At 48.5% G+C, this 25,523-nt stretch overlaps 1 protein-coding gene across 1 annotated transcript in view; it reads right to left on the bottom strand.

Moving 5' to 3' along the window:
• Nucleotides 1–23,223, bottom strand: part of NRBP1 (nuclear receptor binding protein 1) — a 249,469-nt gene extending 226,246 nt beyond the window's left edge. Inside the window, exons 1-2 of the mRNA XM_078650110.1 lie at nucleotides 23,068–23,223; nucleotides 11,559–11,812 (exon numbers count right to left, since the gene is read on the bottom strand). Of these exons, the coding sequence (XP_078506236.1) occupies nucleotides 11,559–11,774 (216 nt within the window). The 5' untranslated portion in view covers nucleotides 11,775–11,812; nucleotides 23,068–23,223. The remainder of the gene's footprint in view (nucleotides 1–11,558; nucleotides 11,813–23,067) is intronic.
• Nucleotides 23,224–25,523: the final 2,300 nt, after the last annotated feature.

Genomic DNA, 25,523 nt, shown 5'->3' with positions numbered 1-25,523 from the left:
TGGCGTTTGTAGATGTTGCCCCCCACCTGTTCCATAATATGCAGCAAACCGAGTTGCGGGGATCGGGGAAGGTCCCAGCCCAAGACCTCATCCAAGCAGTCCCAGACACCCATCCAGTACCTCGCCAGATTTACACATGACCACACAGTGTGAACAAACGTCCCAACTTCCCGTCCGCACCTCAAGCACTCAGGGGAGGTAATCAAACCTGCTTTCCACAGCCGTTCTCTGGTAAAATAGGCCCTATGTAAATATTTAAACTGAATAAAGCGGAGACGCATCGCAATAGCAGCCCCCTTAGGGGCTTCTAGGGCTTCCCTCCAGTCCTCTTCTTCGAGCGCTCCAATATCCCTCACCCACGCCGCGCGTAGCCCATCCAGGGAGGAGGAGCAGTGTGTGACCAGGGTCTGGTATATATTGGAAATTTTCTTTTCCTCCAATTCCCCCATAAATACCTTGGCCTCTAGGGGGCTAAACTCGGGCAGGGACTCCAATCCCACCAGCGATGGAGAGAGCGCATGACGCAGCTGCAGATATTTAAAGAATTGGGTCTTGGGCATGGCATATTCCTCCCTCAAAGCCTGGAAAGACTTAAGGGTGGTGCCCCTCATGACGTGGCCGAGCGCAGATATGCCAATAGCATCCCAACCCTCGAATCCCAGCAGGGACGCCAGTGCTGGTAGTCGTCCATTTTGCCACAGCGGGGTCTCCTGCGTCAATTTCTTCCACCACCCCATGCGGTGCAGGGCTGCGCGCCACACACGGAAGACCACCTGGGTGACCATGGGGAGCCTTTTCCTGACAGCCGCCGAGTAAAGGATGGTGTGAACCGTGTTTGGGTCCATCAGGTACCGTTCCAGGGCATAAGTCGGGTCACTTCGATCCCCATACCACCAGTCGTTAAGCACCAGTAGGTGCGCCGCCTGATAGTATGATAAAATGTCGGAGGTGGCTAGGCCCCCGCAGTACGTAGATAGGAAGCAAGTGCGGAGGGCTACTCTCGCCACACCCCCGGCCCAGAGGAAATGACTCAATGCAGCGTTCACCTGACGAAACCATTGTGGTGCTATAGGGCATGGGTGGTTCTGCAGATGGTACAGGAGGCGCGGCAGGGCCGCCATTTTAAAGATCGCCGACCGGCCGTAAATGTTCAATGGCATTCTGGACCAGGTTCTCATGTCCGAGCGCACTCTGTCCCATACGGGCACCACATTGCGCTCCCATGCCACATTTGGAGTGTCCGTGATAAAGACGCCCAGATACCTGAGGCCACCCACCGCAGTCTGCAGCGTCGAAGCCCAAGCACCCAGTCCCGCGTCGTCGCCCAGCACCCACAGCTTAGATTTCTGCACATTTAGGTGTAATCCTGTAACTTCCCCGAAAGTCCTCATTATCTCTAGTACTCTGGGCCCGGACCTATTAATGGCCGTAAGGAAGAATAGGACGTCATCGGCATATAGCGCGATGCGATCAGAGGGGCCCATTGCCCATTCCAGCCCGCAGAGTTGTGCATCCATCCGCACCCACGCCGCCAGGGGTTCCATGGCCAGAGCGAATAGGTAGGGTGAGAGGGGGCAGCCCTGCCTGGTGCCCCGTCCGATTGGGAAGGGTTTGGACGCCGCTCCCGCCACTCTCACCGACGCGGTCAGGTCTGTATAGAGCAGGTTCAGATACGAGAGAAAAACTGGCCCGAGATTGAGGCGGGACAGCAGCGCCTTAAGGTATACCCAGCTGAGGGAATCCAAACGCCCTATCAATATCGGCCAGGAGGAGCGCCGTCGGGATCCTCACGGCCCGGGCCGTCTCCACCACCACCTGTGCGCGGCGAATGTTATGTCTGGTCGCTCTATGGGGCATGAACCCCACCTGGTCCGGGTCCACCAGATCAGTGATGTATGGGAGGAGACTGTTGGCCATGGCCTTGGCCAATACCTTAGCCACAAAATTTAAAAGAGAAATCGGCCTGTACGATGAATGGTGCTCAGAGGGCCTCCCGGGCTTACAGAAAACAACAATTTCGGCATGCCGCCAGTCCGCTGGGAGGCGTCCACCCTCTCTGGCTGCCTCTAGCGCCAACTTATAGCGCCCCTCCAATTGGAGGTGGAAGGTTTTCATAAATTCACATGGAAACCCATTTGGCCCTGGGGCTTTACCAGAGTTCAAACCCCCAAGCGCTGTGCCTAGTTCTTCGAGGGATAGGGGGAGGTCAAGCTGATCCCTGACCTCATCCGGGAGCGCGCGCGGCGGGAGGTCAGCCAAGAATTTATCAATGTCCGCCGCGGGGAGGACCTCTCGGGGGCATACAGAGCCGCGTAGTACTGTGCAAAACTGGCCGCTATGTCCTCAGGGGCCGACAACTGGTCACCTTGCTCATCTCGAATGCCCGGCAGAGTCTGAGCTTGAAAGGTATGTTGGCAGAGTCGGTATAGCATGGTGCTGGATTTATCCCCCCACTGATAAATTCTACTCTGTGTGGCCAGCCAAAGCTGCCGTGCCTCATTGAGGAACAGGGACAAATATGATTGCTGTGCCAGCAGGAGCTGCCCCACAGACTCATCAGAGTCACTCCTAGTACAGTCTCTTTCGAGGTCCTGTACCCGCCTCGCTGCCTCATCCACCTCTCTCAGACGGGTCCTGCGGGCCTCAGCACACCAAGTTCTTTCGAGGTCCTGTACCCGCCTCGCTGCCTCATCCACCTCTCTCAGACGGGTCCTGCGGGCCTCAGCACACCAAGCAATGTCCACCCCCCTGATCACCGGCTTCAGCGCCTCCCACTGGGTGGCGGCATCCACCTCCGGTCCGTCGTTCTCCGCCCAGTAATTGGAAATGGCTTCGCGTAAATGTGAGCGATAGCTATCCTGTTGCAGGTGCCACGCAGACTGGCGCCATCGGAAAGGCTGTCGCCTCTTGTCCAACAGTAGGTCCAAGGACACAGGGGAGTGGTCCGAGATACCACGGGGGAGAACCGCCGTGGAGGCGACCCTCGCCAGCCGAGGGAGCGGCACGAACAAGTAATCTAGTCTGGAGAAGGACTTGTGGACTGCCGACACATAGGAGTATTCCCTACACAAAGCATGCTGATAGCGCCATGTGTCAATCCAACCCATGCCCTGCACTAAGCCGTGAAGCCTCGTCGGCGTCGCAGCCTGGGGTTCCCTACCGGGCCTATAGCGGTCCATCCGTCCATCCATCACATCGTTCCAGTCTCCCCCCACAACCGCCAGCACATCCGGGATAGCAGCCCACACCTCGAACAACTTCTCGATAAGTGCATCTTGCAACGGGGGCGGAGCATACACACTACCGAAGATCATCGGCTCGTCTCCAATCATTCCTTTGACAAACACATATCTACCATGTGCATCGACCCATTGCGTATTGTGTACATATGAGAGCCTACGGTGAATCAGGACCGCCACCCCCCGGGACCCCCTCGCAAAGCCCGCATGAAACACTTGTTGATATCCATATCTTTGCAAGCTAAGGGTCTTGGTGCCCCGGAGGTGCGTCTCCTGTAGGAGGAGAATGTCCGCCCCTTCCTTCTTCCCAAGTCGCAACACCGCCCCTCGCTTTATTTTATCCAGCATCCCCCGAACATTCCAGCTCACTACTCGTATCGTTGCCCGTTGGGGACCTGACCGTTGGGCATCAACCATTGTCCATGGGAAGAACATGAAGAGCCCTGGGCTCCTGGAGCCACACACACATACCATACAATCGCCTATGTAACGCAGACACTGTTTCAACCTCATCTACACTCCCCACCGCCCTCCCCCCCCGCCCCGGCCACCAACCCCACCCAGCCATCCCAACCTCCCCACCTGCCCCAACCACTGTATCCCCAACCAAGTCCCCCAACTGCCCCCCCCCCCCAATACCTCAAAGAACACTGAAGTATCTGTCGCGGCATGGGCGACCTCGGGCCCAAAACAGAGCGCCCAAAGCCTACCATACCAATGGATCCCAAACACCCGCTACGCTAAACACCCCCCGTCCCCCCAACCACTCCCAACCACGTAGGAGGCAGGTAGCCCCTGTGACGGAGCGCCCCGAACCCTTTCCATGGGCTCAACAATTGGTGTAATAACCAGCCAAGCGTGTCAGTGTACTCAGTGTGCAGCTGTCCACAGAGCGATGTACATGCGGATCCCTCCCCTCAGCCGAGGAAGCTGGCTTCGTAGGTGGGCCAGACCACCCATCGCCCCTCAGCCCTCGTCGCCGGAGAGGTCTGGATCAGTGGGCGCAGCAGTCTTAGGTTCAGTGCTGGAGACCGTGCGCCGCCGCGATCTTGATTTCCTACTCCTTTGGCTTCGGGCGGTCCGCTCGCCCTGGGATTGCGATGAGTCGCTCATGTGTCCCGGATCAAGGCCCGGTTGGGCATGAGGCCTGACCCTCACCGTTTCATCCGTCCATTTGAAGACATCCTCTGGTGTTTCAAAGAAGTGAGTCCGGGATTGAAAGACCACTCGTAGACGGGCCGGAAAGAGTAATGAATACTGAATCTTCAGGCCCCTAAGTTTTGCCTTGGCGGCCAGGAAAGAGTGTCTCTGTTGTTGCACCTTCTTGGTGTAGTCGGGGAAGATCATGATCTTATGGTTTTCAAATAACAGAGAATCTTTGGCCCTCGCCTCCCGCAGAATGATGTCTCTGTCATGGAAGTTCAGTATCCTGGCGATCACCGGCCTGGGTCGTTCAACTACCGGCGGTTTCTGCGTCAGGGCCCGGTGCGCACGTTCAATCACAAAGCAGTGGGACAGGGTATCCGGGGGGAGCCAGCTCTCCAGCCATTGGGAAAGGAAGCGTTCCATGCCACCCTTCTCACAGTCCTCCGGAAAACCCACGAAGCGAAGGTTGTTTCTGCGCGCCCGTCCTTCGGCATCCTCCACCCGAAGTGCGAGGCCCTTTTGAACACTCTCCATCTCCGCCACTTTCTTCTTCAGGGTCCCGACATCATCTTCCACCACGGAGATCCTGGACTCTGTCTCAGTTATTCGCGCCACAGCGTTGCGCAGGTCCTGTCTCAGGAGGGTCACATCCGCCCCAACTGCCCCAATCTTGGCGTCCAGCATGTCCCTCGATTGGGTGATAGCTGCCATTAGCGCCGCGTTATCTGGCCCCTGGCCCTGGCCGCCCTGCGCTCCGGGGCCGCCATGCGGTTCCGTGAATTTGTCGATGGGCCCCTGCTTAGCGGGTCCACCCCCTCCCTCTGGTCATGGCCAAGGCTAAGTCCGGTAAAAGTGGCCTCAACAGCGGATCCTTTCAGCGGGCCAGTCCCCACCTCCGACAATTGCCAAGTTTAGTTGACTGTCCAGGCCCCTTCGCAGGCGATATGTTCCTCCCGCTCACCGTCTCCGTCCACCCAGGGTGAGGTGGGGGGGGGGGGCCCACAACTCGTCTCCGCAGACCCCAGCCGGTAGTCCAAAGTCCAGCGAGAGCCACCCGGGGCACCTTTCCCCACGTGTCCTCCACCCGCACTGGTGCACCTCGCAAGCCCCCACTATAGTCCGGGGATATCCAGGCCCGGCAGCCTGCTCAGGGCCCCCAATCGGCTCACTCGGCTCCGCGCCCCCAGCAGTCACTGCAATGCGATGGGAGGGGGGGGGGCTGCACCAGGGGGGGGGGGAAGACACTCACGGTTTGCTGGACCCCACTGCGGGGCCGACGCCAGGTCCACGCCGGGTCCACCGGCCCACTCGCCTCGGCGCAGACACGGGCCCCGCCGGGTCTATCCACAGGTCGTCTGTCCACCGCTCCGGCGACCACTGGTGTGGGGAAGGCAGTAGACTGGGCCCAGCGCACTTCTGACCCCTCAGCTCCCGGGATTCCGCTGCGCCTGCACTCCCGGCTCCAGGGTAGGCGGTGGTGCCTCCGGGCAGGGGTCACCTAACTCGAGGCCCCGGCTTCGCCCAGGCCAGGTAGGCCGCAGCTCCTCCGCGGCGGTCCCTGGGCAGCCGTCTCCGCCGCCGGTACTATGGGGAGAGGCAGGGGACTCCGCGATGACTCGCTGACTGCAGGGAGGCCCTGGTCCTGACCGAGGTGCGGCGCCGCCGGCTTCCGGGCGAGCCCTCCGGATCAGGTGCTCCAAAATCGAGGCCCCGGCTTGTCCGGCCAGCACCAGGCCGCTCGCTGCTCCGACGTGTCACGCCGCTCTGAAGGGTCCCGGAGCGCCGCTCTCGGCACCGGATGATTCCCAGGATCTTCCACCACTATCACCCCAAACTTAATGCCCTTTTCGGGTCCAGAGGCCAGGAGAATAGAAAGGATAATCTTCGGGCCGGCGGGAGCTCTAGCAAGCCACGTCCGCCATCAACGCCCGCTAAGCCACGCCCCCCGTTATTCTCTGTTTTTAACCGAATAAAGTATTTTGAACCGGAGTGTCTTCTTGGAAGGAAAACAGACCTCGGAATGTCTTCCTAAACTTTCATAGAATGGAGAACATCTGTGTTGTAAGGGAACACCCTGCAGAGGTGATCTGCCATTACATTCTCTTTCCTTTTGATATGAATTGCTTTGGCAGTCAGCATGTTATTTTCCGCCCAACTTACTATTCTGATTAGTACATGTTGACTAAAGATGACTTTTCAAAAGTGCATAGATGGTTTGTCAATGGCTAAAATGTATCCCCAGATAAAAGATTTCTGATTCTCAATGTTAGACAATTTCCTGTGAATCACTCCAGGCAGAAACATAGAATGTGCCCCCATCTCACCTCGCTTACATCGGCTGTTATCACCACTTTTGAAGGCTAAAGGAGAGGAAATCCTTCTTGAGAGATTCTAGATTCAGCCATTACTTTAGATCTTTTATCTGAAAAGTTGCGGGAATTTCCTGATTCCAACTCACTAAGGAAGGTTGCCAGTATTTTAGAAGGGGGAATCACAGAAAATATCTTAAATGGTGTCTTCCCAGAGTAATAGGAACACAAAAAGTCATGCGACTCTGAACCCTTAACAAAAGATGAGCTGAAGCTTTCTTTAATGGTAGGGGAGCTATCAGAACTATTCTTCATTGTTGTGCTCTTACCTCTAGGAGAAAACCATTCCCATATTATTCTTAAATAATGCTCCAATGAAGGTCATGCTCTTCTGAGGGACTGTCTTACATTTGCAGATGATCTTCAACAATTCACATTGCCAAAGGGGAGTGGCCAAGCTGCCGACCAAGATGGCTGCACGGCATTGAAGCTCTGGTGCGGATGCCAGTGGATAGACCCTGTGTTCCGCCTACAAGTTGTCATCGACCCCTGTAGAGGCGGGTGCCGACGCCTAGAGACCCAGCCAGCCTCGGAGGCCCCACGACTATAGGGGCCGCGGGCGAGCAGGAGGCCGGAGCATGGTGCTCAGCTGGGTACCCGGCCTGCCCAGACCGCCAAGACCGGGGACGCATGGACCAGTCGCGGATGCTGCTGCTACGACGAGGGACAGACGCCATCGACGGCCACGGCCTGGGTGAGTCGGCAAGGACGAACAGCGACACACACGATCTAGCAGGATGCCCGTCGCGTAGTCCCACGCTGGCAAGAACCAACACCAACCCCCTCACCCGGCCCTGCAACGCCCCCACACTGGGATCCAGCAGATGCGCCCCGCGTCCGGAGCCATTATTCGTGGACAACAGAGGGAAAGCCCTCAGTCGGGGCAGCGACCGCCAACGGGCAGCGCTGGCGGAGACAAGTGCGCACACCACCGTGCAAGACCACAGCAGGCCAGAGACACTAAGAGGTGCCAAGACAGGCCAAACCTCCTAGGAAAGGGGAAACTGACATTACTAGCCGCCAAATCGATGATATGGGGTGAACAATATTCGCAACAGAGACCCACATGAACAGATAATGCTTAGCAGTGCCACAAGCATCCTGACGTGCAGGCATAGTGCAGGAACCCATCGCAAAGGCCCGAACTGGCTTGATTAGTCACCACATCCATGCTGCTAAGCCCGCAGCACCACATGAGCTCCCCCACAAGGAGGTGCCAATACGCATGCACCGCCCCAAGCTGGAGCCGAGCCCGTGGACACCGGAGGGAAAGCCCTCATATTACGGAAGTGCAGGTGGCCAACGTTTGAGGAGACCGTGACCTACAGGGTACAAAGGAAACAACCATAATCTAAGCAGGACGGTTCCCCCCCTTGCTAGTTGACCCGTGAAACAGTCTTTTGACGCCTGGAGCACAGGGTACTCTAATACCTCCCTCCACCCCACCCCATGTGATCCTGCATCCTTTGATGCCTGGCTGAGTGGCTGTTTCTGATTGCGGTCACCGTCTCTTTACTCACCCCATCTCAGCTACGACCTCTCCATCACCCCCATGGCATCCCCAGATGATACCGGCTCTTAGATCACAGAAATGAGTCGGGGAGATCCAAAGCAATGCAGGCTGACCTTTGACAAACCGAACATTATAATATATATATATATATATATATATACTAAATACAGTGAGTAACCCAATCGACCCTTGAAGGCTTGGGCAATGTAATATGAACAGGTAGATGTGCCTACAAGCAATTTATTTATATAATTAATTAGGAATGATTCTTGCTTTTTGCTTAGCGCATACTCTTGTATATTGCTTGCAGATTCATTTCTTAATTAATAGTTTAAATCGTTCAAGCACAAAAACTCAATGTTTTTCTAACGAAATATGAAAACAGATATCAGAATTTATTGGTCAATATCAAAACACGGGCGTATATTAATAAAATGAATTTTATCATAAAAAAATATAAATGGTACTAGATTAAATACACATTGAAACAGGAAGATGTAAAGTAATACCGATTTTTTTTGTACTTCACGGTAACAATTGTGTACACTTTTTTCTGGTCAGACTAAGGCAACTCAACAAGTTAATAAAGATGAATATCGCCTATAACAACATTATACAGAAAATAAGTGCAAGTGCACCTATGCAGAGCTGCAATGATGGTGGAAAACACTGGAATCACTGTAAGGGACAGCTGCAAACTGCTGCACGAGAGAAAGCTGTGCCCGCGCTCACCTGCCAATTTGGAAGGAGCCCATATAGAAGCTCCCCAGTAACCGTTGCACTGCAGCGGTAGGCAGTGTAATAACTTCCTCCCGAAGAGCTTTCTTTGCAACTACTTGCGCTCGTTCCCATTACTTGACCCCGGGTTAAATTACAGCAAAATTCACGCCTTTAAAGTCCTTTCTTTCCTGTGGGTTCATTAACTGGCTCTTAATTTGGCACAGTGTGGGTAGTCCGGGGTGTGTCAGAGTTCTTCATGCAAATGCTAATCATATACTTTGCTGTGTGTTCTTTCATTTTATAAAAAGTCATGTTGCATGTAAGTTGGGTCATAGCACCCCACAGTTTACAGCACTGCTGTCAGTCAAAGCAATCTGGTTTAAAAAATAACCAAGGTTTGGTTATTTGTTCCCAGGTACTTTGCTAACATTAGCACTGCAATTAAAGTTACTTACAAACATTCTGCAGTTTGTTGATAAAAGACTAAATTATTTAATTAATAGTACCCGATGCATTTATATAATTTAGTCCTTTCGTAAGAAGTATAAAGAATATAGATAGGGAGTTTGAAGTAGTGCAAGCTGAAATAAACAGGACTGCTAGTGGTTCACTCTGAGCTGAGACTGGACTACCATTGGTACTCTTCATGGAGTCGAAAGCCCAAGCAATAGGTATAGGATGCACAATGAAAAGCTGAAAACAGTCAGCAGCACTACAGAGGTCTACACCCCACAAAAAAATAAAGGATGGAACAAACTGCTTTGGAGCTATGGGAAGGAAGAGACCGGGGCAGGAAAAGATGAAGGTCTGAGGAGGATGCAGACAAGACTCACTTGGTTGGAAATTAAGTGACACAAACTGACGCTAAGAATGGTGATACTAGATTATACAATGATAACACTTGACATGAAGGTCGACTTGAAAAATGAGTGCGTGAGAAGAGATTTCCAATAGTTAATTTAAAAGACCATATAGCATGTGTAGTGATAACTGCTTAAGAAATCAAAGAACTGGACAGTAAGCCAGATCAGAGTTCTTGGATAGGCAAAGGAGAGGACTGGTTAAATTAAATGATGAATGGGAAATTCGGGGACTAAACAGAAACAACAATTCTTCACTCTAGGCGTTACTGGATCAAGGTTTCATTAAAAGGGCAGTCCGAAAGAGCAGTGGGATTCTACTCTAATGACGCAATTCCATGATGAGCACAAGAGATCCATACTGTCAAAGGACAATTTGGAGAAAAAGTCTGAACACTATACAGTGCATTTCTTTGCAAACCGCCCCATAACTGATGAAGAAGAGATTAATTTGATATTTAAAAAAAAGCTTCCTGGAGAGGGGATGGGTGATTGACCATGCCAGCTGGCTAGCAGTCTCTGGAAAGATGAATAATTTATTTTGAGGCACAGAACGGAGGTTTTAATGGAGTCGGTGCTAGTCTCGAAAGGAGACAAATGATTGAGGCAGTAAAAGCAATGAATGTTGATAAAAAGGGACAATAACTCCGTCTTCTTTTCAGTCTCTCGGTAGTGCCAAGAGACTTTCAAAGGGCAAAAACCTTTAACAGAAGACTATGCAAGATATGAGAAAGTCTTGAGACTGGTTTTATGCTGCAACTGTTAGCCAAAAGAGTTCTATTAGTCAACCTTTAGCTAGCCATGGTTTATAGGCTGATAATTCATTAAATGGTTTGATATAATCACTTGATTTTATTAGTGTTAAATAATGTACTCCTACCACTACTATGTGCTCATAATTAACAGACATTACTGCTATCCTGTTCAGGGTACTCAATTTACCCAACCTGAAAGGATGAAAGCCTGATTTGGCCTGTCTAGTATTCAAACTCATGACCTACCAACAATTGCATATTGTCAGAGGGGAAAGTTTAGCTCTTATGCACATCCATCGACCTTAGAAAAACAGCAAGGACAGAAAAAGGCTTTAATGTTCTCAACTGACTCCAAACCACTCTACTTTTCAATAAGGGACAGCCATTATGGATTCTGGTTATAAAACTTTAATTAGTCAGTATGCTAATTTAACATTCCTTCTCATCTCAGATATAAATAGACCGACATGAGCAACGTAGTTGGAGAACGGTTTTTTCCATTACACTTCATGCACTTTTAAAATTAATGAAATGCAAAACAGTTTCTTTTATTTACACAAAAAGCTTGATCTGAGCATTCTACTGATATTTAGCAACAACAAGAGCGAGGTGAGGAGTCTACTTTAAAACGTTAATGTGTCTGGCTTGACAACTCAAGGGCAATTGGTAAATGAAAAATATAACGTAGAGTAATGCCATGGACCCTTTTACGGAGAGGCCCAACTACGATTCAGTGCTCCTAATTTAGATAACCTCCATACAAACCACTGCTTCATCTGGTTAAGAACATCACACGCTTCAATTAACGCATCAACAAGCGACATCTCACAATGTGAATTGATCCTACAGTACACCCTAGGCTTAATGGACATGGTTTCAGTAGGTGCACCTGCCAGACATTATGTACAGTAAACAAAGTCGCACAGAAAATAATGACGCCCCAAAGGTTAACTGACCTCTTCACGTCTCTTCTGCCAACGTCCACAAGGAGACTCCTCCAAAATTTCAGACTCGTCTTCACTCTCTTCTTCCTCCTCTTCAGGGGGGGGAGCAGGGGCAGAGGAGGCAGTCACCGGGGGAGACATGGAAGCCACAGTAGGCATTGCTGACAAAGACTCCAACTTGGGGTCAGAGCCGGTGCTGGGGGTAGTCCCGACTTCTCCTTCTGACATCTTATTCCACCGGGCCGAGGAAGAGACGGACGCAGCACCTTAAGAATTACAAAAGGAAAACCACAATTAACAGAAAGACATTCCACGAGTAACTCCCCAAACTCCTTCATTCCAATGGATGATGGTGCAGCCATCCAAAGAGTACGGGGGCTGACTGTGCTTGAAGGTCTGGCTGTGTTCTATTTACATTGGCATTCAGAGTAGAATATGCCGATTTAATTAATCTACAAGTAAATCTTGAGTGGCCTGCGGCAGAAAGAAGTTTGCTGACAAAGTTATCTTGCCCAGCAGACTTACCAACAGTTCACATAAATAACTGGCTTTTGTTAAAGAGGAGTACTACTACTAATTAAAAAAAAAAATACATGAAATTGCCAAAATGAACAATTTAAAAGGAGTGTCCTACATAGGAGGCTAAGCAAAGCTCTAAAGAGTATGACGGCTGCAGCAGTAAGAATAAATTCAGAGCCAATGCGTAGCCTCATAACAGAGGGGGGTTCGCCCTCATTCCAAGTTCATCAGTAACCCAAGCTGAGAGTTTATTTATTTTTTATTTTATTTTGAGTTTTATATAGCGCGAACAAGATCTTTGCAGATATCAGAGCGCTTTACAAGTAAGAATACAGAGTAAAAATACAAGGTAAGAAGCGTATATACAAAGTAATATATGAGGTAGTTAGGTACAAGGTGCTAGTTACATGGGTAGGTCAAAGGACATGAGGTAGGTCACAGGTGTGGTAGTGTAGATACACTGAGTATAGACAAACAATTGTGTCAATAGCATAAAGTGCAATAACAGGGAGCATATACTTGCTTAAGCGTGTTTAGAGTATTTAGAGTTTAAAGGTGGGCCTAGTTGAGGTGGGTGTGTGCAGAATGTATAGTCCCACAGGTGCGATAGTAGAAGGGAAGTAAGGATCGTTGAGGTGGAGAGGGTAAAGTGTGCAAAGTCAACCAGGTGCGTCAACAATATAACAATATACATAATCAACCAAGTGCATCACACATTATAACAAAATACAAAGATTGAGCGTATACAATTACGTAATTCGATAATACAGGGTATAGATTCATGTGATACTCATGTGACATTCGTAGTGATACGTAGAATAGGTCATGTGTATTTTGCCATGAGGATCGCTTTAACTTCATTCTTAAAGATTGTGTTGGAGGAGATGAGCCTTGTTTCAGGAGGGAGTGCGTTCCAGATCCTGGGTGCCATACCTGAAAAGGAGCGTTTATACGTTTTTTCTTTCCGAAATCTTCTAGGTTTCAGCAGAAGATTGCTTGTGCTCCTAGTAGTTCGGGAGCCACCCGAAATTGTCAACTTTTGAGTGAGGTAGGCGGGTGAATTCAGATGCACAGCCTTGTGTGTCATGCATGCGATTTTCAGTTGAATTCTGGCTTCAAAAGGTAGCCAGTTCAGTGATTTAAAGTCCGGGGAGATATGCGAGTGTTTTTTTGAGCCTGTGACGAGTCTCGCTGCGGCGTTAAGGGACGCTCTTAGGGGTGCCGTTGTAGTTAGGGGGAGCCCGCAGAGGGCGGTGCTACCGTATTCTATGTGCGGGATGACTATTGATTGTACTGCAGTTTGGAAGTCTTTGGCCGGAAGGAAGGGTTTAAGTTTTCTCAGGGTATTGATTTGGAAGTTCGCTCCTTTGGTTGCCTTGCTGATGTGCTGCTGCATGTTGAGATTGGTGTCAAGTGTTATGCCTAAAGATTTAGCTGAGTCTACTACGATGGGCTGTACATTTAGAGCCGTTAATTGCTTAAGCCATATTTGAGCCGTGGATATTTTAGCGGGAGGTGAGATCAGGAGGAACTCGGTCTTCAGAGCATTGAGTTTGAGGTGATTCTCTGCAAGCCAGGATTGGGTGTTTTTGATCGTGGTGTTCAGCAGCATGATGTCCTTGGGAGATTGTATTTTGAGATAAAGTTGGGTGTCGTCGGCATACATGTGAAAGTGCACATTAGAAGCCTGTAGCAACGTGGTGAGCGGTTCCATAACTAGGTTGAACAGTGTTGGGGAGAGGGAGGATCCTTGAGGGACGCCTAGCGATACCGGTACCGGAGTGCTCCTGCTCTTAAACCCAGCCTGCGAGTCATACAATGTTGCAAGTGTCATCCAGTCAAAGAATGAGCCAAGGAGATGAAATCAAACTGTACCAAAGAGCAGTTATGGTTCTTAATTGTTTGTCCAAACACACAAAAGTATATAACAATATTCATCACCATTCTATTTTGAGATGATGGGTGTTCCATATTTCTATCGCACAAAAATAGCCACAACAGTAGAGCACTGCGCAAAGTCAAAGACAATCATAAACTCAGTGAGTGATAGGAGAGGTATCTGGTCTGTTGCTGCATTGTGCTATGGAGGCGAGTCTTCAACTCTTTCCTAAATTAGAGTAGCTTTGGGGTGGTCCTGGTGGAGAACAGTTAAGCGGGCCGCACACCACTGTTCAATGGATACACATAAGTCAAAAACTACCACCAGACTGCCAGGGCCACCATTACGCCATGGGTGGATACCACTTCTCAGGACCAATATATTAAAACAACGATATCATGAATGCCCACAATGTGCAGTCAGGAGGCTATCAGGCATTTGGGGAGAGGTCAGGCACGAGTGATGGGCTTGTCAGCAGGAGAGACAGGAAAATACAAATGTGAACTTGAACGAAAAATATAATGTGTAGTTAGCTTAGCTTATGCAGGTCATAAGGGTCGGCTTCTAACAAGAATGCGAGCGCCTACTGCAGAAGTCATGAAATTAACTGATCCAGTGCATTTGGTGACAGCTGTGCGTAATGCACAAATTTGACACAGGAGTACAGTGCTACTAAGGATGAATTGGGTGGGGAAGCATCATGCCCAATAACATTTCAACCCTCAAAAGTAGCTGGGCCAAAGCATTCTTATATTCACTCAAAAGTATGGAACCATCTTCAACTAAGGAAAAGACAGATGATGCTGAAAGTCAGCGCCTTGAAATGATGGGCCTCTTCTATTTATGGCATTTCCAGACATCAGAAGGTAATCAATGCGAGAGTATGAATTATGGCGGTATGAGTATAAAGTATAAACCCTTTCTGTCAGGTTCTGTATTCTCCATGTGTCAATCACATTGAATAGCTTAAATAGGTTTCTGAAAGCTTTTGTCTGATTTTTTTGGGGTGGCAGTGCGAGTTTCTATCTAGCGCAGGGTCTAAAGGTAGGTTGAAATCCCGGGGCAAATATGAGAGTGGCTGAGTCAGGGACTGACTTGAGTTTATTTGAGAGTTCCTCCCTGAAACCAGGGTAGTCTTTGCGGTGTGCGTCAATATTGGCGATATAGAATTTCAGATTGTGTTTGACCAACTTCGAAATGACCCATCTACCCTGGGTGTCAGATGTGCTGACACAGTCAATGTTTGCTTTCTTTGAGATGAGTGTTAGAACACCGGTTTTCTTACCTATGGCTGCAGAACCTGTCACGTCAGAGATTCCAGATAGTAAGGAAATCAAACAAAACAGAGCAAGGAGAGCACCAGTAAAGATTAAAGGCAGCATCATTATATTTTAGTGGTATGGTAAAGTGGGAGATGTCGGAATGTCTCCTAGGTATTGGACCCGTCAAGTAGTACGACCGATGAATTCTATGTATCTAACAGGCATCATTAATGAAACATTTGGTAGGCAACAGTGGTGCCGCTGGAGAAGGATCAGGGCTGAAGTGTTACCTTCATGTACAAACAGAGTTAATGTCTGGATGACGAACTGGCTGTGTTGTGATATGAGGTGTCCATTACTGCATCTTCTTTTTTGTCTAATTTCTTCAAAGAGATGTGGATCAGTGAACATATATGGAGTCCCTTGGACTAAGATACAATATTTTTCTGGTCCCGTAAATAAGAACTGATAAATCATGGCTTCAAGTCTTGGGCTGAAGGCTAGGAAGCCTCTCCTCATTCCCACCGTGTTTTTGCAGTAGTCCGGAGATATGAAGATTTTGTTACCTTTCCATAGCATGCGATTATACTTCCTCATGAAAGATAAGATCAGTCCACATGTTGGAAGCGAAGTGGTTTGCAAGCGATAGGTCTTGGTTTTTTTTGTACGGTAGCTTCCTAGTTGGCACAGTGTGGGCCCTATCAAGTTCCAGGGGTTTGTTAAATACTATTTTCGTGGCTTGTGTGAACCATTTCTCCAAAAAGGTGACTCATGATTCAGCTCCATCTTCTTCCCCTTCCGGTATTCCAAAGATCCGAAGGTTTACACATCTATTTCAGTCCTCAAATTCCGCAAGTTGTTTGGCAAGTGAGTTTGTGGTAATACTGAGTGTTTGGAGGTATTTACTGATTTTGGTAGCCGAATCCTCCAGGTGGCTGATCCTACTTTCTGCTTCTGCATTCTGGAGTTGGTTTCCCTCATGTCTTGGCAGATTGCAGAGATTTTGTTTTTCATGGCATCAGTGTTTTCTTTTGTTGACTTAGCTATATTACCATTCGAGGTCATGTCACCCTCTTCCTTTGTATGAATGATTATTCCTTTCTTGGTACTCGTCCTTTAAATAACTTTCTCCTTCCTCATTGGGCCCAAAGTCACCATGTGATAGGGGGTGTTCCTATATCTAACTCACCTAAAACAACTTTGAGTTGCTTGGCTTTGAAGATACTAGTTTCTGGATTCCTTGTTGGAGTGGCTCGCTGTTTCCCGCCATCTCCGAACTTTCCTGTATTCCTCTCAATGCACGGCTGCTGCTGTGTTAATCACCATGCCCAAAACTGCAGGAGCAGTTTTATTTGTCATTGCGGTGCTCTGCAGCTGCCTTGAACACCAATGCAACAAATACCGCAGGAGTGGTTAACTTGGTTATTGCCATTTTTCGGTGTCTGACTGCCGTTGTGAACACCGCCACACCCAACACTGCAGGAGCAGTATTCTTTGTTATCGTTGTGCTCTGCTGCCGCCTTGAACACCACTGAAACAGATCCCGCAGGAGCGGCTACATTTATTTTCTCCCACCCCTGTGTACGGCTCCTACCGCAAACACCGCAACGCTTCTTAAGAGACCGCAGGAGCGGTTCCTTTTTTTCCCCTCCCATTACTGCGATACGGCTCCAGCCACGAACTTCGCAATTCATAATGAGGGTCCGCAAGAGCGGTTCCTTTGATTTTATTCCTGGTGCCCGGCTTGTGCAGCTTTCTTTTCAACAACTCTAGACACATACCGCAGGAGCGGTTCTCTATTTTTTCCAGCTTTTCCTCAACACCCAGTCTTGGCAGTATTGCCCTGTCTGACAGGAGGTGTTCCAATACCCAAGGTATTTCCTTTATTTCCCTACACCATATATATTGGGTTCAGTGCACTGGCTTAATGGACTTTTAGGACTGTTTTTCTTAACCACTGTTGAGTCATCTCTTCCAAGACTATCCTTATATGGATCCTTAAAATAGATTAATCTGTGGTGAGTTAATGACTTACTTTTCTACTGAAAACAAAGTAGTGAAGGTCCTCTATCTGTTGATTACACCACCCCTTTGTTACTTTACTCTCAAATCTCCTTCTCTTGTGTTTTCCAGACAGTGGTCTTCCCTTGCTACACCAAGATTCTCCCCAAGGCAGATTTCGTCTTCCATCCTCAACAGGAAACTGTTACCCTAAGGCATTGTCCTCTTCCTCCCCAGGCCTGTTGGGTTTTTTCCACTTCTCTTTCCCCTTGAGTTCATTCGTCCATCCTGCAATCAGCAGTGTGATGGGTTGGTCTTGAGGTGAAGGGGAGGACTTTCTTTGTTTCTGCGGTTCTTGGTTTTCAGGTACATGGGATTGCGACAGGCTATTTCATGAACATCAGCAAGTGTTTTAAAGATGGTTTCCATGGTGGAATAATTGTCTTAATTAACTTTAGTTGGCGGGTCTGGATTTGGCGGATCGGCCTTGACTCTATTCAAACTTGCTTTGTTTTCTTTATCCGCCATATTCGGACGAGGGTTGAGCTTGTTGTAGAGATATAGCTTAGTGTGTTTTGGTGTAGAGGAACACGACTTACTATTGAGATAAGTAGTATCTTGGACGAGTACGGCATAGAAAGATGAGATTCTTGCGTTGTAGATGTAGTGATGAACGTTGGACAAATCTCAGGTGTTACAAAAGAAAAATTAATTTTGTGAATTTTGGATAACATTGGGTCTGGAGGGATTGAGAACGTATGACAGATTGTGTATCTTTAAATCTTCATTATGCCCCCATCCGCTCCTATGAGTATGGGTCTAGCATGAGCCTTGTATGCACCTTGGTGTTAACGGCTGCCAGTAGAAGTCATACAGAAAAGCTGTACTGTCACCCAGGTGAGCTCGAGTATAATTATAATCACCAATATTGACACATTTTCTTGCTGCAGCAGCTACTAACTTCCGAACTGACTAGTGAATGGAAAGCGATGTGTAGAGGAAATTATGTTCGGCTTATCTCCCGGTTTTGCCTGGGTATTAGCAAGCAGTCGCCGTCTTCGAGTCAGGCATGCAGTCAGTTATAGTATGTTTTTAGTCCGGTCAATTAGGACCAATATGGCACAGGTAGTCGACACATTTTCTTGCTGTAGTAGCTGTTAACTAGATGGAAAGCGATGTACAGAACAAATAATCTTCGGATTTCGTGCAGGCATTAGCAATTGGCCACCATCCAAGAGTCAGGCATACAGTCAGGTATAGTATTTTTTTAAGCAGAAAATAAAAGCACATGCCTTCCTTTTGCATAAAGGTTACGTTGAAACGTTTTCCACTGGTTGAACTCAGAAGACTGTATTGCAACCTTAGGGCAGGGATCAGTTGAGGTAGCTATCACTGCATGATCGGTGTGTTTCAGCAGGTTCTACATGTATCAAGGCAACAGATATTCTGGGCACATCTGATAGCTACCTAGCGTAAAGCAACTGCCAACAAACATGCCTGAAATACACAGTCATAATAATAATGACTTTGGGAACAAACTATTTTTACTTAGAACTCAACTGCAACCAAAAGACAAACAAAGTTGGTCTACGGAGTTTAAAAAACATTTACCACCAATGGAAACGCATTACGTCACCCAAGGCGCAGCCAATCAGCCCTGCAACCACACAACTTCATATGCTTAAAGCTGTTAAACAAATATCGTTATAATCATAGGCAAATACGGTGACATGACAGTTTGCCATTTTCTACATCAAGGAGGTGACCAAACTCAATAATAGCAGATGTCTCAGTTGGTGCATATGGAGCTGGAGTTTGGGGCCATGTTGCCCCAGGGAAGTTACAGGTAGCCAAACAGGTTTTTTATGTAAGATCCTAGCTATTCCAAAAACCACTTCAAGTCTCATTAAGAACTGTGCATTAGCTTTGTGGAGGACCAAATTAATGTTGCCCCACTATTACTGTGGTTAAAGTTATGGCATAACCCAAGGCCAGAATTTTCCAGGCAGGTGTTAAAGTACATATCATCTAGACCGTCTTAGTCTAGATGATATGTTTGACATCCAATGGCAGACTTACGTCAAAAGATACCTTCCCTATCATGAGACTTAGACATCTATTTGATATGCTTTCTGGCGTAAGTCCCAAATTTAAAGAAATAGTCAAACGAAGTTTTGAATCACAGAGAGGACACGAGACTAGGAATATCACTTAACATGTATTCAGTTACTATGTACCGTGGAAATTGTTACAACCATAAGTTTAGACCCTATCTTAACTTGGATTGTTAGCCCACAGAACAAGTTTTACCTGACTATGTATGTATGTATGTATGTATGTATGTATTGCGACTTATATAGCGCACGTATCACCCGAAGGCATCAAGGCGCTTGCCTTGGGAACCCGTCCTGGCTTTTCCCTGTGAGATAACCCCCTACTGGGTATCCCCAGGGTGAAGGCCAGGCATCCCGCATAGTGGAGATTAAGCAACTATTGCCCAGAGTTGCAGCGTGGGACCCCATGATTAGAATAGGCACCGAGGCGAGAATTATCGAGTCCATGGACATTTTGGGCTCAGGACCCTGCCGCGTCGGGAATTGAACCCTGGTCCCGGGCCAGACCTCTGCATCAGGGTCTGCCGCTCTAATCAGTGAGCCACACTTCTCCACTCAGTTAAGACTCGACACAATTCACTTTTTAACAGCCTTTCCTTTAGTCTAAAGGAAGGGCTGCTAGAAAGTGAATTGTGTTTGACACATGGTTTAATCCGCTTCCATGTGAGGTATATCTGCCCAATCAACTGCACCCTTAATGATTTTGTTCCCCATATAATATTTTTAGGAGGCGTTTCTTACAACACATTAACGCACAAGCATTTTACTTCGTACAAAGAGGGATTCGTACATTCACTACGTCTGTCTTCATTTGAAAATTGCACTGCTGTCTTGAGCTATATTGTTGCTGCAATTCAGTTAAGGAAAACATGCTTTTGAACATTTTTGAAGGCAGTATAGTGAGGACATCTGCTTTAAAAGGGTGTAGACTATATTGGTTTTAAACCTGCATTTTAACTGTTTTTAATTATGTACTTTTACGGCTTTATCGAATCGCCGGAATAAAGATTTTATGATTGACCGGCAATTTTGAACAGTAAAAAACGAAAGCTCCTTGCAGTGCATTTGCAGCAAATGACAATAGCTCTACAGCTGCACCACCACACGAGGGCACAGGTGTTGGAATTCCCCAAAGGTCCAGTTGTCTAATTAAAACTTGCCCAGCAGCAGCAAGAATGATGAGACGTGTAGGCTAACAATAACCGGCTCTGCTGGGTATTTCTCTGTAACACAAGTGTGGTTTTCCAGCTTGTCATCGCGGATTAAGCGCCAAGAGAGGAAGGAGGTGACTGAGCCTCGAGCACTTGCCACTCCTAAACCCCCTCCATGCTTTTGAGCCATACAGAGCAGCCCACGGTCTTTACTCAAACCTCCCAAGCCAAGAGTGACAGAGCAAAGATAAAACATGAGCAATGTGCCAGCGGTTTCACTTTATTCTGTGACATACCTTAGTCATTCGCTGCAGGGGAGTGACTCACTGTGACTGTGCCAACACTCCCACAACTTTCTATGTATAAAAATGTGGTGACATCACAGCTGAACAAGATGGCCTATGTGGTACTTGGTAGAGATGCTCTTTACAAACGTCCATTCAAGACACAAATTACTAACGGAGAAACTGTGTTTACACTTGAAACCACTAACAAAGCAGACGCTGAGTCTCGCCGTGTGGTCTGCCTCTTCTTCAGAGTACAGTGGAGAGCAGGACTATCCTACTTATCAGAACCACCGAGACAAGCTGATTCCTGGTGATCAAGCATCCATCCCAACTGCAATTAGTACAGTACAACGCATTTCTGAACAATTCAGGTTTACATCAAAGTCAAGCCCCCCTTTCTGGTGTATGAGACATGGCTAGAGTGGGCACGACCCCACCCCTTCACCTTCTCTGCCAAGCAGGGAGAGAGGGACAGATCGAGGTGTGCCTCCCTCAAAGGTCCGCTAAATGAGCGTACAGAAACTCCAAGACATGAGCTTCCCTACAAGGAGGGCTTGGCACAATGCTCAAGATATACACACCCATCTTCCAAACCACGAAAATGCCAATACTCTCGGGGAATGAAAAGGTATGCAGATGGTTGCCTTGTACTGCACTGACATGGCCGTTACACTAGAACGAATCGAACAGGAGCTGGACTACTAACAAACATACAGATGAGTACACCCACAGAGATGCCCTCTCACGGGTCCCATCTTTGATGGATGCCAATGATCCACTGCCTACAGACCGGCTTTCCTAAGGTGACCTTCCTCGTGAACCTTCACAGACCACCCCAGCCTCCAGAGATGACTTCTTATGTGTGTTACACGCTCATTTTTATTTATTGTATGCGCTTTTATATAGTGCGGACTTTACCCGAAGGTGTCAGAGCGCTTCACAATAGGAACAGTACTGATACATGAGGATAAGATTACAAGTGAACAAATTACAAAAGCAAACGTTAAGTTACATAAGGCAAAAGTGACAATTGCGAGCAAACAAAATACAAGAGGTAGCAAAAGGTGCATTACAGGAGGAAAAAGTGACGTGTGCATGTTACAAATGCGTACAAAGTACAAGTAGAGGTACAGTACTGCAAACTTTTTACGGTCGGCAATGCGACTCACAAATACTAGAGGAGAGGAGTATTTATGTTGATTTTAGCTCTGCCAGGCCAAAGATCCTGTCCATGAACTGCTGGGGTTAGGGCATCTTTTATAGAAATGAACACTTATTGGGCCATCTGTTAGGAAAATTAATTTTGCACGTGTTAATACCTCATTTAATGATGCCAACTCCTTTTATAACTATGACATTTTTTAATCATTAGTACAAAACTGTTAGAAGAGACTGGGCTTTTATCAGCAATTGTTTTGTATATGTATTTTAGCTTGGGTCCGTCTCACTGTGAAATATATGTCATTTGAATGTTTTATTATCTGCACTTTTATGGTATTGTTTTGCTGCCGAATGAAGTATACTATGATGATACTGCAATAAATGGCAGACACTCAAAACACAAGCACAAACGTTACGTAGGCAATGGTGGCACTTGTGCAAGTATCTAAAGCAGACAGGAAGCATTTCCCAGTCTAGCTTTGTACAAGTGCCTATTAGAGCATCACACATGGGCAGAGTTCTCCTCTTGGTGTCCAGGGACCCTCCCAGAGCGTCATTAAAGTCTGACACAAGTCAGCTTTCACAAATTCGCTCACCACAATATCACACACAGAGCTACACTGTCAGCCCCAACCTACTAAACCTGTCTCTGCCTCCAGGCACAGCTGCTCCCTGCCGGGGGAGCCTACCTGCTCCTCACCTCCCCCCTAGACCCGTTCCAGCAGCTCCTCCTGTCCCCTCCTCAGCTCGTCTACCGCCTTTACTGGGCCCCCCATCCAGCCGGCCCCTTACAGCCCTGCCTCAGTCACACCTCGTCATAACGCCCCATAGTTCCCTTTCCCCTGCTCCCACCATAGGCTGCCCCGGCCCCGCCCCACGAAGGACTTCCCTCGGCCCTTCAGACTCCTGTGGAAGCCCCTTGGCCGGGCTCCCTGGTCCCCCTACTGGCCTCCAGGGATGTCAGCGCCCCCAGCCTGTCTTCAGAGCCCCACCTCCACACTGCCCGGTGCTCCCGGCTTCTCCCAGATACACTCCACAGGCCCCTTCCCATTGGCCTCTCACCGCCCACCCCGCCTTCCTCCCTCTCACGTCCCCCGAGCACCCCGCAATGCCGCGGCCCAGCCTCCCCACCATCCCCGCGCCTCACCTGGGCCGCCGGCGGGCTCGTGAGACCTCAGTCCCCGGGGAGCTCCGGCTCTCACACCGCAGGCCTCAAAGCGAGCTCCGGCACCGGGCTCAGCAGCGGCACGACTGGCCCAGAGCGCAACGCCAGCAGCAAATCCACCAATCACGGGCGCCGAGCGTCCGCTGACGCACCGCCATGCGCGTCCACGTCACACAGTCCGTCAGTGCGCAGGAGCGCGCGAGCTACTCTGGCCGATGTTTAGGTTTAGCTGCTTCCTTTCGAGGGTGACGTTTCCCGTCGGGGGGCGTGGCTTCCAACAGCTGGGCGTGGTGTCATCATCAGCTGAACGTGGCCGAGGCTCCCCAAGGAAGCCCATGACGTCAGCGATGGTCAAATGGAGCTGTGGCGCGCGCCACCAAATGATACACAAAATACCATCCGGCTTATTTGCAAGCACCTTGCGCCACTGTGTAGTAAAGAATCACTACTCCAAGAGGGTTCTTAATATCAATGTATTAGTCATGAGCAAACAGGTGTTCCCAGCTTGGCGGTAAGCTCTCACAACCAACATTCTAACACGAGCTCCCGGAGGCAGAGCGGACAGTACCAAGTGGGGAAGGGGAGAGGGGTGGGCAAAAGGGGAATAATGGAGAGAGAGGTTACAACACACCTTCCACCCTAAGGAGAACAAGGGAAGAAATAAGGAGGAAACAATGGGAGGGAGAAAGGAGAGACGAGAGGGGTGAGTCAAAAGGAGGCGAGGGAGCAGGAAAGAGCAGGGGGGGGGGGTGAAAGTAGAGAAAAGAAACCAAAGGGTGGAGCAAAGTCCTAAGTAACAATAGCAGATTGACAGTATGATCTACAGGAAACCCCTGTAACAGCTAACTAGACGGGCCTTAGACGAAGGGTTCAAAAGATCCACTGGGTCCCACCCATGTCCAGAACTTTCTCACATGGGGGTAAGACACTACCCCAATAAGTTTCAAAACAGAACACCCTAAATGAGAGTGTTAAGGCCCCCCTTCTGAGGAGAAGAACAGCCTTCCTTCATCCTAAGGAAAAGGAAGAGAAATAGGTAATAACCACACCGGCCCGAAAGGGTACCGTGTACAAGTATAACAAACAACTAATCCCCAAAATGGCTGAGAAATCCCCTGTGGGATTGGAGGTGCATTTAGTCAAAACAAGAGTTAAAGTACAACACATTACTTGTTATATTTTTACCCCCATTCCCACTGTATAAAATATGGTACAGCCGTAAACCTGGTGAGGAGAGGGAAGCAAAGGGACCAATACAAGGTGTCCTTTCCCCAACATTAAGGGAAATATTGCAATAGTATGCTGTGTCTCTAGTCATTACAAACCAGGGCACTATAGTATATTATTGCCCCAATGCTTGAACCATATCTCCACCCCGGTGAGTTGCCACAGCACATATTTTTTTTTCTTGGGGAATATCCTGAGCACCGTTGAGCTGCAACTTCCCCTACTCCTGCGCCAGTTAACCTTCTCATCAAAATGATCAGTGTCAGGTCCCAAAAGTCTCCCTTTGATGTCCTTTGAATCCATGCCAAATGCAAAACCTGCTGTACCAGCCTCTTCAGGGACCCGACAGGGGAAAGGTGCCACAACGTTTTTCCCACCTATGCTCCCCTTTAACTGACAATGCTGGACAGATTTACTTCAACATGGAGTTCCGCACTCCTCTACTAATCTTTCCCTCCCCCTCCGGAAGGGTGATTCTGGCGGAAATGTTGTTCTCTTCCTTGAGCAGTAACATGGACCGGGGCACTCCCCAACTACTCCCTCTGACACGATGAGTCTCTCTTTCAATGTCATCTTCTGTGACTGGTCTAAGCCCCCTTCTACCCTCCTTTCCTTGGCCATGCACAGTCTCCAAAACTTTATCAAGATCCATTTCAAGCGGCTCCTGATCATTAGCTCCAGTCTCTGCTGACCTATGTCCATCCTCCGGTTCCTTCTCGAGACTCCCCTGGAAGAACTCAGTTCTGTTTTCTGGGCCATGACACTTATGCTTTCTCCTATAATCGTAGAGTGGACCCTTCTTCCCGACAAGACTTCAAGAGGGGAATCTTTTAGTATTTTCTGCGTTTCCTTACTCTCACTCTCCCTCTTACCAATGTTCGGCCTTTGAAAGTATGTACCTGTATTTTCACCCTTATACTCAATCAAACTTGTGTCCGCCTCTCTTTCCTTTTCATAATTGTCCACAAATTCCTCTTTAGTCTCGGCCCTGAACTCATTCGATGTGGTACTTTGCCTCGTCTAATAGTGATTAAATTGTTTACTCTTGTATTTTATGCTTTTTCGCTCTTTTCCTGTATTTATTATGCGCTCTCCCTCTCCTTCGAATTCTCTGTTTTTCCCAAAATTGCCTTCACTACCATTTCTCACTTGTTTCTTACGTATTTCTCTTTCGTCCACCCAACTTTGAAAAGTTTCTCGTTTATCCTTAA

Source organism: Lissotriton helveticus, chromosome 6 (assembly GCF_964261635.1).
Source record: "Lissotriton helveticus chromosome 6, aLisHel1.1, whole genome shotgun sequence".
Lineage (NCBI taxonomy): Eukaryota > Metazoa > Chordata > Amphibia > Caudata > Salamandridae > Lissotriton > Lissotriton helveticus.
The sequence above is the reverse complement of the archived record's forward strand: the minus strand, read 5'-3'. Positions and strand labels throughout refer to the sequence as shown.